The sequence below is a fragment of the Phycodurus eques genome, chromosome 13, assembly GCF_024500275.1.
Source record: "Phycodurus eques isolate BA_2022a chromosome 13, UOR_Pequ_1.1, whole genome shotgun sequence".
Lineage (NCBI taxonomy): Eukaryota > Metazoa > Chordata > Actinopteri > Syngnathiformes > Syngnathidae > Phycodurus > Phycodurus eques.
Window position 1 is genome coordinate 16,376,056 of NC_084537.1, and position 15,956 is coordinate 16,392,011.

Here is a 15,956-nt window from a genome sequence, read left to right on the forward strand (position 1 = left end):
TGCATTATTGTAATATTACGACTGTTAACTTTTTTTCTTGTAATATTAGGAATGTATTCTTGTAAGAGAGAATGTTAGTAGGATTTTATCCACATAAAGTTTTTTCCCCCCTCGTAACCATGATTTTATTCTCCTTATTCTACACCTTTAGTCTGGCAGTAGTATTCTTTTTTTTAAGTCGGTGTTCGCCAATTCCTACCCTCAGCATACCTATTGGTGAAGAAAATGGACTGTTTTCGAGCAATATTTGATCAATAACTGTCACTATGGTGCAGCTACGAGGCCTCAAATTCTATTGTGGACTGATCGGACCCATTTTAGCCCATCACCAGTGCCGTTAGCTCACTTTTTGGGCACACCTCAAACTAATACACCGTCTATCTTTCTGTTAATACAGAGGTAGCCAATGATTCACATCTCGGGAAGGGCACTTTTTTTTCCGCTGCGCTGGAACACGGCTTGACAGGCTCAGTCTGGGTTTGAGTGGTAGAGGGAAACAGGCAGCTGGAAATGGGAGCCCAAGTGGAATGTGAAGAATTGGGTTGTGCGGTAGGGGCCCCCTTCAAGCCTAACAAAGTCAGGGAGGTCCGAGGCCTGGTCTGGAGGACTTGGATAAATAAACCGTCTGAGATGACCATGCGCTGCACAGATATCTGGAGTGCCTTGTAGTGCGTACACAAAAACGCCCCCCCCCCACCAAGACTCTCACTGTGTCCCACATGCTCCCTTTTGTCCATCCACTCTTCTTCTCTACTTTTAACTCCTCTTGATGCCTCCATCTTTCCTGAAACTCTTATTTCCCCTCCTCTTCCCCATCCCGACTTGTCCCTACCACGCAAGTGTACATTTCATCTCTCCCCAGTGACTCCATCCATCTGTCCGTTCGTCCGTGCATGCATGGCTGGCCGTCCGTCTGGGGCTGTGTATGTGCCATAGGCAGCCCTACGGAACCACTCTGGCATCCGGCCGCCTCACAACAGCCAACACCCTCAAAGTTCAGACCCACCACGCATTTATTTTCAAAGGAGGAGGAATCGAGCTTGCTCCAAAATGACTTTTCCCCCCTTCTTTTATTGTAAATGGATGGAAAATTTTATTTTACAGCCTCAAACGTAGTAAAGATTAAACACAACTAAAACTAAATTTCTTTTAGTATTAGATACATTGATAACATTTCTAGTGGGTTGACATTTCCTATTGACACCCAACAATAAAAAAAAAATAAAAGGTATCCGGGCATCTGTTTTCAATGATGTTTAAACGGGTTGAATAGACATCCATCCATCCATTTTCTGAGCTTCTTATCCTCACTGGAGTGCTGGAGCCTATCCCAACTATCATCAGGCAGGAGGCGGGGTAGACCCTGAACTGGTTGCCAGCCAATCGCAGGGCACATCCAAACAAACAACCATTCGCACTCACATTCACACCTACGGGCAATTTAGAGTATTTCTTGTAAGAGTTAAAATATTTTCTTGAAAGACTGACTTTGTCTGCATAACATTGTGCCTTTTTTTCCCCCGTAACATCACAATTTTTTCAAGTAACATTTTGGGATTTGTTTTGCGAACATTACAACTTTCATGTTTCATTTCAAGATTGAGATATTTTGTCCACTTTTTTTCTCATCACAATTTTTTTCTTGCAGGATTACGAATTTATGCTCGATAGCTTTAAACCTTCTCATCATATCACGTTCAATCCTGTAGTTTTCAGTATAATGTAGTAATCAGTAATATTGTTAAACATGGAACCTTTTCTACTATTTCACATTTTTGATTGTCAAGGCATTTAAAAATATGTATAGAAATGCAATAAAAATCAGCTACTCTTTCAACGATCCATATGAAAGAGCAAAGAAAAAAAGCTTATGTAAAAGCAGTTCTTCCACAGTGGCAAAACATTTTCATCTTGGGTGTTCTGCTTCATTTTCACCCACATCTCTTCATGTATATTTGACAAGAACACAGAAGTGTTCACACCACTTTTCTATAATAAGCCCAATATCAATGAAAAGGCAACAAGTTACCAAGAGCGACACTTTTCCTCCATTTAAAAACGCCTCTTGTCAGTCTTGGAGAAGAGCTGGAGCTGCCACCCACAGTCTCAGCACAAGATTAATTATGATAATGCATTTCTTTGGCGCCTTTTGTCGCCCTAATGAATGGTTGCCTTTCTGGGGGCCAAAAACACACAAAACCACAGAAACGCACTTATTGTCAAGTCTTTGTTTGTGCGCTTGTAACAGAGGTATTGTCGGGGGAGCGGAGCAGGTGGTGACGGCGACCCAGACCTGTGCTCTTAAAACAAACCTCACAACTTTCTCAGTGTGTTTGAGACAATGTGAGCAAACAGAAGGGAACATATTTTTCAATAAAATCCATTCACAACATTCAGTCATGTCTGATTAAAGAGAACAATTAGAATGGTGCCGAGTTGAGCTCAGACCTACACCAAGGCCTAACAATCCTAATTTGGATCAGCATCACATTATGCAGCAACATTCAGGCATTATTAGAGGAAATGAAATAAAATTCAATTATTCAATTTGCCCTTGAGGGCTTATTATGATCAAAAAATAAAACTGTAGTATTACAATAATAAAGTTGTTACTTTTTTTCTCATAACAGTGACTTTTTTTCAACTATTTTTTGACATTGTACCAATTCTCCTATTTTATCATATCATTTTATAATATTACATTTTTTCCCCGTAACTAAAGACTTTTTCTTGCAGGATTCCGACTATTTTTGCAACGTTTCTCGTAAAAGCGCAACTTTTTTTCTTGTAACTTTCTAACTTTATTTTCTGCAACATTGATACCACAGTGGTGCCTTGAGATATGTTCAATTTGTGATTCAATAAAGCAGTAATATGACTATTTCTTTTAGCAGGATAAAGAAAATGTGTCTTTATCGTTAAATTGTCTGTCTACATGCGTCGATCCACCATTTGTGTCCAAATATTCATGGCTTAAAGGATTATTACACTGCTATTATTATCAATGCTATTATTTTTATCAATGCTATTCGTTAGCCGGTCTATGTGATGTTGCATTGTGTGTTAGCATTAAGCTAATGGACCTAAATACAGTCGTGATTTTTATTTTATTTTTTTATACATACACAACACGTAATCCTCTTTTTTTTTGTTTAGTTTGACAGTAGACTTCAACAGCTTAAAGCCTTTTTTGGAGAATAACTCAATATCTGCAAAACTGCTGCTTGTTGTGATGTCAGTTGAGTTCACAACAGCCTAACAGCGCTTGTATCTGTAATTTTTGCTCGCAAGTCAAAGCAAACAAAAAAAATAAAATTAAAAAAATGGCCAAACGACGGTTTGTTTCTCGAAAATGTTATAAGTCGGTTTACTCGTATCTGAAGGCACCACTGTATTTTCAATTACTCTCCTTTACAATGCTCTTCCTCGTAACATTACGACTGTCTCTTGCAAAAGTACATATTTCCTCATAAAATGATGAGTATTTTTGTAACATTACAATAGGACAACCGTTTCCTGATGCTAACTCAAAATTTGTCCATGTCTACTTTTTTTCCCATGCATCTGCATCTTTTTACTTACTATTAAGACCAGTGTGATCTTTTATGCATCTATTTTGTTATTTATTTTTTAAACCTACACAGGCCGACTGTAGCGAGATATGGTCAGAAAATCCCTAACGTGGATGGCGAAAGACGTGTAATTTCCATGTATGGCGATGCAATAAACATTCGGACTGGAGAAAAAAGGCCACCTGAGAGCGTAAATCAGGTCGGTGGTGTGTTTCTTCCTGCGACTTTACAGGCAAAGCCATTTAAGATGTGATTCCAATCAACCACCCAGCCAATGTTTAGCTAATTAGCTTGGGGGGCCTCTACTGTGACAGGCATGTCTGCCTTTGTTTGAGTGTGTGTCAGTGAAGTTGTGATGCCGTACATGGTATCTTTGTCTAAACACACATTGCTAGCAACGTAAGCAAGTGTTGCAACTACAGCGCTTGTAAAAAGGTCGCATGTATTCAGATGTTTAAGTTAGAGATGGGGGTATGCGTGCTTGGGGTGGTGTTGCTATGTGTTAGTTGGAGGTGGGCTGGTTGGGTGAGGGGTGGTCATCTTGAAAGGTAGCATGTGGAAGAGAAAAAAAAAAAAAAAAGTTGGGAGGGAGGAAATTCATTTGTGGCCAGAGAACACAGAAGACAAATTGAGGAAGTGTTGTCCTAATATGTCAGGGTCAGCAGAAAACACACACACAGACACAAACAGGCAAACACACACACAGGTTTCTGACTGACTGCGACTTGGGTGGGCCGCTCCCTTGCTCTGTGTTTCCTTGCTCACCCACGATCAGCCCTCAAGCCATGAAGCCACCCAGCTACTCGGCCAACCCCCCACAGACACCACCACCGCAACACCCCCCACCACCTACCCCCCCCCACTTAGAGCTATAACTCCACCCTACCTTCTACTCGTGTCCACTTTTGTCTCCACCTCCAGGTTCTGTCTTATCTGCTGAAATGATTCTTTAAGCTTTATTTCTGCAAGAACAGTAAAAAAAAAAAAAAAAAAACAGGGACATATGTCAAACTGACTTTTGTATAAAAACAGTTGGGTCGCTGGAGTGCCTGCCGACCCATCAGGTGTGAAATTAAACAACAAAGTAAATCTTGCTATCTCGCTATTCCTGAAAATGTGTCAGTGAGCTTTCTTTTTTTTCCCCATTTTACAAAGACCTGCTAAAGCTGAGAATGTTTTTCTAACATAGCTTTACCTGTACCACACACTTTGAACACATTTAAACACACGTTTCAACACATTGTAAACATAAAATGTATAGAAAATATTGTACCTCTTGCAGTGGCTGCGTGTAAAATTCTGCATGTGCTTTCAGAGGCAGAGCATGGTGAGGGATGTCGCCAAGTCTTCCGTGATTGTCTGGGTGTGAGAGGTGGTCAACAGCAGCTCCAGCGTCAGCGTGTCCATTGTGTTATTGTGTTTTACTGTTATCCTGGTGTTCAATAAACAGCTGTAAAGTGGATCGGTGAGTGTGGCGCTCCTTTCCCACATGATAATGCATTACAGTTAATACATTGTAAAAACCCATTAAAAAAACGATCGTTATAAAGCACAGATTTCCACGATATAGTGGGGATTTTCGTGTTAGACAAGTAGATGCATTCCACAAAAACCCAACTGTGATGTAGCGAGGCAATGGTAAGTGAAATGCAATATACCAGGGGAGCACGGTACACCGAAGCATTATAATGTCAAAGCCAAAAGGAATCACCGAATTAACACAGATTAGCATTAGCTAAGTGTTACCAGTGTTAACACAAGGGAATTTTCAGCTAAATTGTCTAACACAAGCGAATGTTCAGGTAAATTGTCAACGTGGTGGTATTTTTGTTTTCCCAGGTCATATAACAGACCCGCTACATTAATTGACAAAATGTTACTGAGCTTTGTGAAGAAGTAGTGATTCCATGAGTGAAAACACAATAGAATCCTTGTGGGTGCTCACTTTTTTTGGGAGGAGCGCGGATAAATTAGTGTTTGTTTGCACGAGCGCCATTCAATTGCAGTCAGGACGCAGAGGGGTAAACAGGTCCTGCTCTGTAGGGAGTCTCCAGAAGTCTTTAATAACACCACAAGAAGTTGCTAGATTTTTATTATTTTTTTATCAGTCACATTAAAAAAAAAAAAAAGTCAAGTGCTTCACAAAGTAAACTGATCCTGGAGCATTCCTAATATTTAGCAACTTTGTGAACCACTTTAGAAATGTGTTTGTGTGTGTGAAAAATGGGTAAGCGTGCACCCTGCTATATGGTGTTCATTCTTAAATGAAAAGCATCCAAGTAAAACATCTGAGGCATAGATCTGCGTCCTTATGTTCGCAGTTCACGTCTCGCCTCATGAATCTGACATGAGGAAGGTCACACACTCCCTCTAACAACTGATATTCTCCACAAAACGCACTTATTTTCTTATTCGGAGTGACTCATTGCAACTCTACACTTTCATTTCCAGACATCATTTTCATTACTTTTAAAAGAAAACAAAAGGCGAAGGCTGATATGTGCAAAACTTGGCCGGTGAGAGCCAATTCTTCACGACCACACGTACTACGTGTCGTGACGAGTGCGAAGGGTTAGCACGGCTGGAGGAACCAACCAGTAACAACAGCTGTGTTTTATTTTGGAGTCACATCTGAGACATCAGAGGGTGTCAACATCACAACTGGACGATCAACTGTCGACACCCATTTGGAACACTTGAGGCGACCACACCATGCTGAAAACAATCCCGATGTGAACATTCCTGTTTAAATTCCCTCTATTCAAAGCGGGACATTGATGCCAGATGATCATTCTCTCGACAACAACTGATGTAGGATGCCACCACACGACTTGAAACGTGGTTTGACACACATCATTGCAACAGTTATTAGAGGCTACATCTCCAAAATGTGAACTTTTTAAAGCATAAACACAAATAACTATATATATATACAGAGCGATAGAGTTGACGCGTCAGCTAGTCGACTGGTGGGTTCAGCCTTTACCAGAGTGTAGTTGTAATTATTTTAAAGGTCCCATATTTTGGCTATTTAGACCTCCATAGCTTGACTCTCTCTCACATGGACTATAAAAATGTCAATTCCATTTAAAAAAAAAGCCACCTTGTTTTAAATCAAATGCGAAGGCTATGCTATGCTATGCTACAGTGGTAAGGTACTTAATAGGTTATTAAGCTAGTCGAAATATTACAACACCTTCATGAAATAAAATAATGTAATAAATAAATAAATATCACTAGAATAAAGTTGTAATATTACAAGATAAAGTCACAAGACCATCTGGAAAAAGTCCCAATGTTATGAGTAAAAAGTAGAATTTTATGTGGAAAAACCATCATAAGAATAATGGGAAAACATTCAACCAATAAAATCGTTAAATAATGACAAAGGTCTAACAATATTTTCTGACAAGAACAAAGTTGTAAAAATGTGAAAAATTCATCATCTTAAGAGAAAAAAGTCAGAATACAAGGGGGGGGGGAAGTTGCAACGTGAAAAATTCAAGAGAATAAGGTCAAAATGACATCTGAGGTCCAGAATTTAAACTGCCACACACACACACACACACACACACACACAATCAGTGGTGCGATGAGTTTGTGAGACGGCAGATTAACATTGGCCACACACAGGTAAACGTGGGCATTAATGTGTGAACATACACACATACACATGAGCAAACACGCAAATGAACTGGTAGGTGGGCTCAGCCACAGTGGCGTTGTCTTGAAGAGACTCCGGGGTCTTTGTACAAATACACAAAAGCTTTATGCAAACACCGGCAGCTGCCATGTCTCATCATGAGCTGCGAGAGAGAGGTCAGCGTGTGAGATGGGTGAAAAATGTGAACAAAGAGTGCGTCGTGTGAGAGCCTTAAATGTGGTTTGCACTTAAGTCGTATATTCACATGTTCAGGTGTGCCTTTCAAATGCAGACACTGTGACTGGAGTCAATATGCTACCACTGGAACAGTCCAAACCCCAAAGTCAGAGAAAAAAAAAAGCTTTTTTCCCCTCCAATGACAAAGGGTACTACATACAGTATTTCGCCAAGCGAACTTTTTTTTTTTTTTTGTATTTGGGAAGTACTGTTGTCTCATGGTGCTTCAGTAAAGGTGAAATATGAATTAAAATCGTCCTCGCATTCTGAGCTCCTGACATTTTTCTGCCGAGAGGCCTGAAATCAGGTCATTTGAATTTCTCGAGCTTATCTACGTCACTAGCGAAGATCTCCGCCTTCCTTTGCCGTTTCCGAACCAGTGCTGTCAACATAACAAATATGTGCTCTCAGAAATGGGTCTTCTACACGGAGACAACGTAGCAGAGGAAAGGGGGCGGTATTTTGAAACAAATATGGACAAAACAGATACAAAACTGGGTTAAACAGAAGTAGCTGTCAGAGGGGCCTTTTCTGGACACTCGTATGACAAAAACAAGGAGGCTTTTTTTTCAATGGAATTGACATTTTTATAGTCCATGTGAGAGAGAGTCAATCTATGGAGGTCTATATAGCCAAAATATGGGACCTTTAAAATAATTACAACTACACTCTGGTAAAGGCTGAACCCACCAGTCGACTAGCTGACGCGTCAACTCTATCGCTCTGTAATAACGGTTGTAGCTTGAAGTCGATTAATCGCCCATCATGTGTTTTGGCATTCAAGGTCCTATTCCATCCATCCATCCATTTTCTGAGCCGCTTCTCCTCACTAGGGTCGCGGGCGCACTAGGGTGCTGGAGCCTATCCCAGCTATCATCGGGTAGGAGGCGGGGTACACCCTGAACTGGTTGCCGGCCTATCGCAGGGCACATTGAAACAAACAACCATTCACACTCACATTCACACCTACGGACAATTTAGAGTTGCCAATTAACATACCACACATGTTTTGGGGATGTGGGAGGAAACCGGAGTGCCCGGAGAAAACCCACGCAGGCGGGGCCGGAGATTGAACCCTGGTCCTCAGAACTGTGAGGCAGACGCTCTAACCAGTCGCCCACCGTGCCTCCGGTCCTATTCCATCAAAATCCAAATGTTCCACTTTTTATGCGTAGTATATGTCAAAATGAGTCTGTGACTGGGTTTAAGACATCTTTGTGGTTTGTCGATTAAATGCCCAATGCTAAAATTCTTCCGGATTATTGGTATGCATATAACTCTTAATTAATACTTAATGTTAAACTCATCAGTTGTTGATCTGATAAGCCCACAACGGATGAAAGAGATACAACTTACCCTTCCTCACAAAAAGTTACGGATATACGGCTTTCGAGTGAAATTTCTCAATAAATCTAAAAATGAATGCACGTGTCCCACTACTCAGTGTTTCAGTACCTTTAGCAGAACTTGTTATTCTCTAACAGGGAGCTTAACAGCAACGAGCCATCCATACACTTATGGTTAAAGTTAGCAAAAGCCCAATAATCGGATGTCTACGATTATCCTGCACGATTATAAAAGTTTAGAGAAGGTTATCGTGCATTGTAGGTTCAATCTAAAATTTCACCCTAAAAATTGTTACCCTAAAGTTTTTGTGATTAGTCCATGTTAAAAGTTACCGCCATTTTCCCAACAGCTTCAATCAGCTAATGCGTCGCACAAGATTTGTATTTTTTGTGACCTCATCAGAATTAAGACTTGTGAAAAGAGTCTCGTGGTTAGCGAGGTTTTGATGAACCACATGATGGGCTACTGCCACCAATGTGACTTTACGGCGACATTGGATGGGGGCTTTTAAAGCAAACTTCATGTAATGGTTTTACTACTCTCTCACCAGCAAGGCTTTACTCCGACCACTACTGACACATCAAAAATCATCTTGGTTGTTTTTATATTCCTGCAAAGCCTCAGACACAAAAGGAAAGCAAGGCCGTTGTAAATCACGCGCAAACACAAAGCTTCCACACAGACAACTCTGTCCGCGTCGTCTCCCTTCCTGACTAAAGAACTTCCAACCTGTAATTTAAGAAACGCTTCGCCAAAGGGATGCGATAAATCTTGTGACAGCAAAGGGGCAAAAAGATGAGGTGGTGGGGAAGGAAAAAAGAAAGAAGAAAGGCGTCGGCTGCGAGTATGCTTCCTCTTCCGAGGAGTGTGTGCGAGGGCGGGGTGTTGGTGTTAACTGATACAGGATCAAGCTGGGTGGTCCAGAACTGACACATACACCATTTTTGTGTACAAATAAACGAAACCCCCACTCCATTGTGGTCACCGCTCCCACCGCTTTTGCTCGACTTCTCTGGTTTTCACAGCTGCGCAGCGTGCAACGCCAAAGTCGTGCACTCACACACTGCGAACACAGAGGAGGGTGGAAGTGGAACTCAATCATCGAGTAAGCCAATTAGAAGTGAGCAGCAATAACAAATGCACCATGTCAAAAAAAATGAAACTAGAGTGGATTTGAGTTTTTATTGAAACACAATTTACTAAAAGGACTGTGTAAAGTGTGTCACCGGGTATCCACGTTGTGATGGTCAGGTGAGGCCACTTAGATCTCCATCAGTTGGTCTGTGCCAACAATGACCTCATTGGTCCTTTCAGCTAAAAACACAAAGAACAAAACTATGATCGTCAAACTGCAAGACAAAAATATGGTGGGTAATATTAGGGTGGGTTTCTTGTTAATGTTTAAAAACGTATTCTATGTTAAGTATGACCTCATATAATTAAATAATTATAACTAAATAATCATATAAATCACCTTGGTCCTTTCTCTCTCCCTGATATCCTATTATCACTTTGCTGTGAGACAAAGCAATATGTGTATGGTTGGGGGGGAGGGGTTGCACGAGGAAGATGATAACTACCTGCTCAAGTGTGTATAAATGACTGTCTAAGGAGAAATAGGCAGACATTTTTTAGAGCAGTCATCGGGTTGTATTTGAACCTGTGTTCTAACTTGCAAGTTCTTTCTAAATTGTTTCTGTCATTATTCTCAAATTGCCTGTTCTCTCTCTTGTCAGGCGAAGTTAACATTTTCCTTTGATAATTAATGAAATATTTCGTTCACCTTTTGATGACAACACCCACACACAAGACATTTCAAAGAACATATCTTTAAAGTAGAAGCAAGAATATTTTTTTTGTAACCCTATACCCCCCCATAGATTTGTTTAATTTACTCTTAAGTCACAGATAAAATGTAATAAAATAAATATACATATAGGATTACCATCATCAGGATAGAAATAATGAAATAAATAACTACATTGTAGAATACCAAATTCACCCTGGGATCAATAAAGCATTACGATCATTCAGATTCCATTTAAAGTATTAATATATTCTATTTAATTAATTCATGATGGAAATGTGAAGAAATTATTTACCAATTAAAGAGTGAGAATAAATAAAAAAATACAAAATGAAATGAATGATATATATCTATTCATTCATCTTCCTTTCCGCTTATCCTCATGAGGGTTGCGGGCGTGCTGGAGCCAATCCCAGCTATCTTCGGGCGAGAAGCGGGGTACACCCTGAACTGGTTGCCAGCCAATCGCAGGGCATATATATCGATTTTATCGGGCTGATCGGTATCGGCAGATATTTAGCATTTTATGCTGATCGGCTTTAATGTCATAATTCGCAGATGCAATCAATGTCCGCAAAAGACATTTACTCCGCGTCGCCGCGTGCACAGTACATTTGAATCCACATGCTAGTTTATTTTTAGCCTTGTCGTGTGTCGTTTGACGTAGTATTGGAAATGTATGACGGCCAATAAAGTTATTTAAAAAAAAAAAAAGAAAACGGCGGCGTGGAACAGACAACACGTAATGCCCGGATCAAACTACAAGACAAATTTGCTTTTTCACGATTGCACTGTTAGACTACTGCAATAAAATCTTGTATTCAGATACCACCGCATCCCGTTTTTTACGATCATTGGGCTTTATCTTGTCAACTCAAACGCGACCGGATACACTCGTTACCGTGGTGACGACAAGAGTGGATCGCGCCGCGTTTGTAAGAACAAAATGGGTGGAAAACGGGTGTTGGTGGTCACCGGTGCTCAGGACAGGAGAGGACGTTCATTTAAAGCTTGCTCGAGATATGTTTACATACTTTTAATACGATACGGCTCGCAAGCAGGCAATAAAACGTTATGTAGCCTAGCAAGCTACTGCTAGCACTGACGGTTGTACGTAAACATGCCGCCGTTCTGTCGAATCATGCTCTAAAGTTATGGCGTGGGTGAAGTAATTTACTTAAAAATAAAGTAACTTAATTACAGTAAGTTAGCACCCAGGCGGCACGGTGGACGACTGTTTAGCGTCTGCCTCACAGTTCTGAGGATTGGGGTTCAATCCCCGGCCCCGCCTGTGTGGAGTTTGCATGTTCTCCCCGTGCCTGCGTGGGTTTTCTCCGGGCACTCCGGTTTCCTCCTACATCCCAAAAACATGCATGGTAGGTTAATTGACAACTCTAAATTGCCCATAGGTGTGAATGTGAGTGTGGATGGTTGTTTGTTTGTATGTACCCTGCGATTGGCTGGCAACCCGTTCAGGGTGTACACCGCCTCCTGCCCAATGATAGCTGGGATAGGCTCCAGCACGCCCGCGACCCTGGTGAGGAGAAGCGGCTCAGAAAAGCACCCATTATGTCTGTCATGTTGTAATGTTGGTTTGACCTGACTGATTATATAATACACGATCTGACTGGAGCAGTGATTTCCAACCTTTATGGAGCCAAGGATCATTTTACAATTGAAAAATCTCACGGCACACCAACAACAAACAAAAATGTCACAAAAGGTGGATACATTAATTACTGTATTTACATCCTGCCATCTAATAGAAGACCATTCATTTGTATCTGTCACTATGCCTCACTGGCATAAATAGAGGAACAAAGATTATTTATTGTAAATAAATTGTAAATAAATTATTTACACTATTAGGCTAACGATTTGTTAAGCAAGCAGCAGAAGCAAAAGAAGTCAACGCGAACACAAATCATCTGTGTAATAACCTATTAAACCTATTAAAAACTACATTCTGATCTTTGTAGTGTGCAGAAAAGCTTGTACAAACACCACACATATTAAGAACAGTACAGTTAACACCAAAGCTAATGTTAACATAACAAGATAGGTTTTAGGCTTGACACCTTTTTCAAATCATACTGAAATCAATGCAAAACAAAGCCTACTTAGTAGTTTGCTTTTAAATGCATCTTAAATGAGTCCCAGAAGCAGATGCAGAGTGGCAAGACTTAGCTCATGCTGCCTGCTACCTGAACCTCACAAAGGAAAGACATGATGCCTGAAAGTACGTCTGCCTGCAGCCGCTATACACGCCTCCGTCCGAGCCCTCCAAGCCCCAACATCTGGACTGATCCAAAGCAAACGGTGAACGAGAATAATGTTCCATTTACGCCAAGTGGCTTCTAGTGTGTAGGAATCTCTTCACAAATGCGTTTTTCCTTAGCTGTGTGGATAAGAAGATAAATGGGGCGTGGGACACCTGGACTAAGGCTGTTCAATTTATTGCAATGAGTTGTCTGTAACCTATATACATTTATACTTTGACACACACCACTACTTAGGGCCATATCGGGGGCACCAATTATCAAGGAGTTTTTCGAGTTACAAGACGTCATTTGGACCATTTTTTGCTTAGGTTACAAACAAAAATTGTCGTGATGGCTAAGTTTCAGATACGCCGCAGCTTGAGTGAAGGCCACGCCCCTAAAGGCACACATTCAACTACTACAGTAGGGACAGGAATTACACTATAAAATAATTGTGTTTCTTTACATTGCTTTATTGTTTTACTGTACACTGGTGCCTTGAGATATGATTTTAATTTGTTCCGTGACCACATAAGTAACTCAAAGGGGTTAATATATGCAATTTTTTTAGCCCATCTATGGCATTTTGCAGTGTTTATTAGCATTAGGATAAGCCAGTGATTTCAAACCTTTATGGCGGCAAGGCACATATTTTACAATTCAAAAATCTCACGGCACACCAACAAACAAAAATGTCACAAAAAGTGGATAACCACTGTATGTACTCCCTGCCATCAAATAGAAGAGCATTTATTCATCACTATGCCTCACTGGCATAAATAGATGAAAAAAGATACATTATCTCTTGTAAATAAATAATTTTTTTTTAGCAATTACTTCAAATTTTATAATTTCCCGCAGCACACCTGAAGAACTCTCCCGGCAAACTAATGTGCCTCGCACACTGGTTGAGAATCACTGGGCTCAGCGCACTTGAGGCAAAGGTATGTGGTTGGCTGAAATACACAACGTGGAATTCTCTTTGTTTCGTTTAGTTTGACAGTAAACTTCAACTGGGAGTGGCAATAAACGGCTTGAAGATGAGTTGACTTCACTGCTACCATACAAGTCAAAGCAAAATTCAGACGAACGACTGCTCGTATCTGGCTCGGATCTGTATCCGGTCACTTGCCTCACGAGGTTGTTTATATTTCAGAGCTTAATCAGAACTAAATCAGTGTTGTCTTGTGGCTTATTGTTGCTCATATTGTTTTATACAGCAGAGTTGTAATGGATGATCCCATACTGAGACACAAAACACAGCAAGACTGACAGCTTACTGACGAATATTACTGGCAACGTAGAATTATACAAAACACACCCACTGTTTGTGTTTTCAAAGCACACAGCACAGAGGTACATTGTCTATGGACTAATATCAACACCTGACAGCCGTGTGATTGTGTGTGTGGCGGACAGTCTGGGTGGTCCTTGCCTCCTCACAGCTTTAGAAGTCATGATAGTGTAATGCCTTCAGCAGCCCTATCCAGCTACACTGCTGCTACGTTAACCGCTTACCTTTTCTATTATGTTAATAAATTCAATTATCTATGAATAAATAAAGCAGTTTCTACCAGCCATTCCTCTACTCTACCTACTATTCTCCTTTAATTCCATACTGCCTACCATCTGGCTACCCCTTTCTTTCTTGTCCATCTAACTTCCTTTCACACTACTATCAATTTGTCCTTCCTTTTTACTTCTTTCTCTGTTCCTTATTCCGTGAACCTCTGATCCTGTCCACATCAACATACACCCAAAGTACAACCAGCTTGTCTTCCTTCTTTTTTCCATCCCACCAACTGACCTACCAGTCTTTCATCCTGGGGTCTCTTCCTTTAAACCTACATTTCTTCCCTATAGTACCTACCAGCTTGCATCACCGCTTTCCTTGAGTCCCAGCAACTGCTCTACCACACTTCCATCCTGCCTTCCCTTCCTTACTACTGACCTACTATCTTGCCTTCCTTCTTACCGACCACACTTCTATCATGACTTCCCTTCCTTCTAACATACAGTCCGTTCTACCAACCCACCGTCCTGCCTTTTTTCTTACCTACCACGTCCATTATGCCTTCCCTTCCTTATATCCCGTTAACCTTCCTTCAAACCTATCACCCTGCCTTCCTTCCTAATTACCATCCCACCTACTTCCGTCCTCCTGTTACTACTGCCGTACCATCTCTACTTTTCACTTCCCCTACCTCTCCGACAAGACGCCCATGTGAATCCTAAAGTAAATAAAAAATATTGGAGACATTTTTGTTTTGCTTCCGAAATAAAGTTTGCAACACTAATAATAAGTAAGATAATAGAGAGGCTCTTCTCAGTTGACTTTCACAAAACGTGTGTGTAAAATGATTAGATTTACACCAGTGGCACGGTGAATGACTGGTTAGAGCGTCAGTCTCACAGTTCTGAGGACCCGGGTTCAATCCCCGGCCCCGCCTGTGTGGAGTTTGCATGTTCTCCCCGTGCCTGCGTGGGTTTTCTTCGGGCACTCCGGTTTCCTCCCACATCCCAAAAACATGCACTAATTGGAGACTCTAAATTGCCCGTAGGTGTGAATGTGAGTGCGAATGGTTGTTTGTTTGTATGTGCCCTCCGATTGGCTGGCAACCAGTTCAGGGTGTACCCCGCCTCCTGCCCGACGACAGCTGGGATAGGCTCCAGCACGCCCGCGACCCTAGTGAGGAGAAGCGGCTCAGAAAATGGATGGATGGATGGATTTACACCAGTGCGCCGTCTTGATGGAACAAAAACAAATATCTCATCAAATAGACTGCCATTCTGAAGCTTTGTCTTTGTCTGACAGAACTTTGGCCAGGCAGCTTTCGCACTACAATTATGCAAGCAGGTTTCAAGCATTGAATGATATCATGCTAGCGACCATGTGCTTTGCCATTAGTCGCAACTCTGCCAAAACACACAGGATCTGATTTGTTACACTCGGCAGATGCTCTACTATAAAGACCCAAAGGGAACCAACCTTTTTAGCACAATGATCTCTAAAACATTGAGACATTCACTGAAGACAGACGATAACTATAATACAATCTGAAATGAAAGTTTGTAACATTTTGCTTAAT

At 41.1% G+C, this 15,956-nt stretch overlaps 1 protein-coding gene across 2 annotated transcripts in view; it reads right to left on the bottom strand.

Moving 5' to 3' along the window:
* Positions 1 to 8,457: 8,457 nt before the first annotated feature.
* The window catches only part of eif2b3 (eukaryotic translation initiation factor 2B, subunit 3 gamma), a 43,219-nt gene continuing 35,720 nt past the window's right edge, over positions 8,458 to 15,956 (bottom strand). The window contains exons 12-13 of one of the 2 annotated variants that reach the window (XM_061694122.1): positions 10,026 to 10,113; positions 8,458 to 9,862 (exon numbers count right to left, since the gene is read on the bottom strand). In XM_061694122.1, the coding sequence (XP_061550106.1) occupies positions 10,061 to 10,113 (53 nt within the window). In that variant the 3' untranslated portion in view covers positions 8,458 to 9,862; positions 10,026 to 10,060. Of the gene's footprint in view, positions 9,863 to 9,967; positions 10,114 to 15,956 lie in introns of those variants that run through there. The other variant, XM_061694121.1, reaches the window with a different exon arrangement.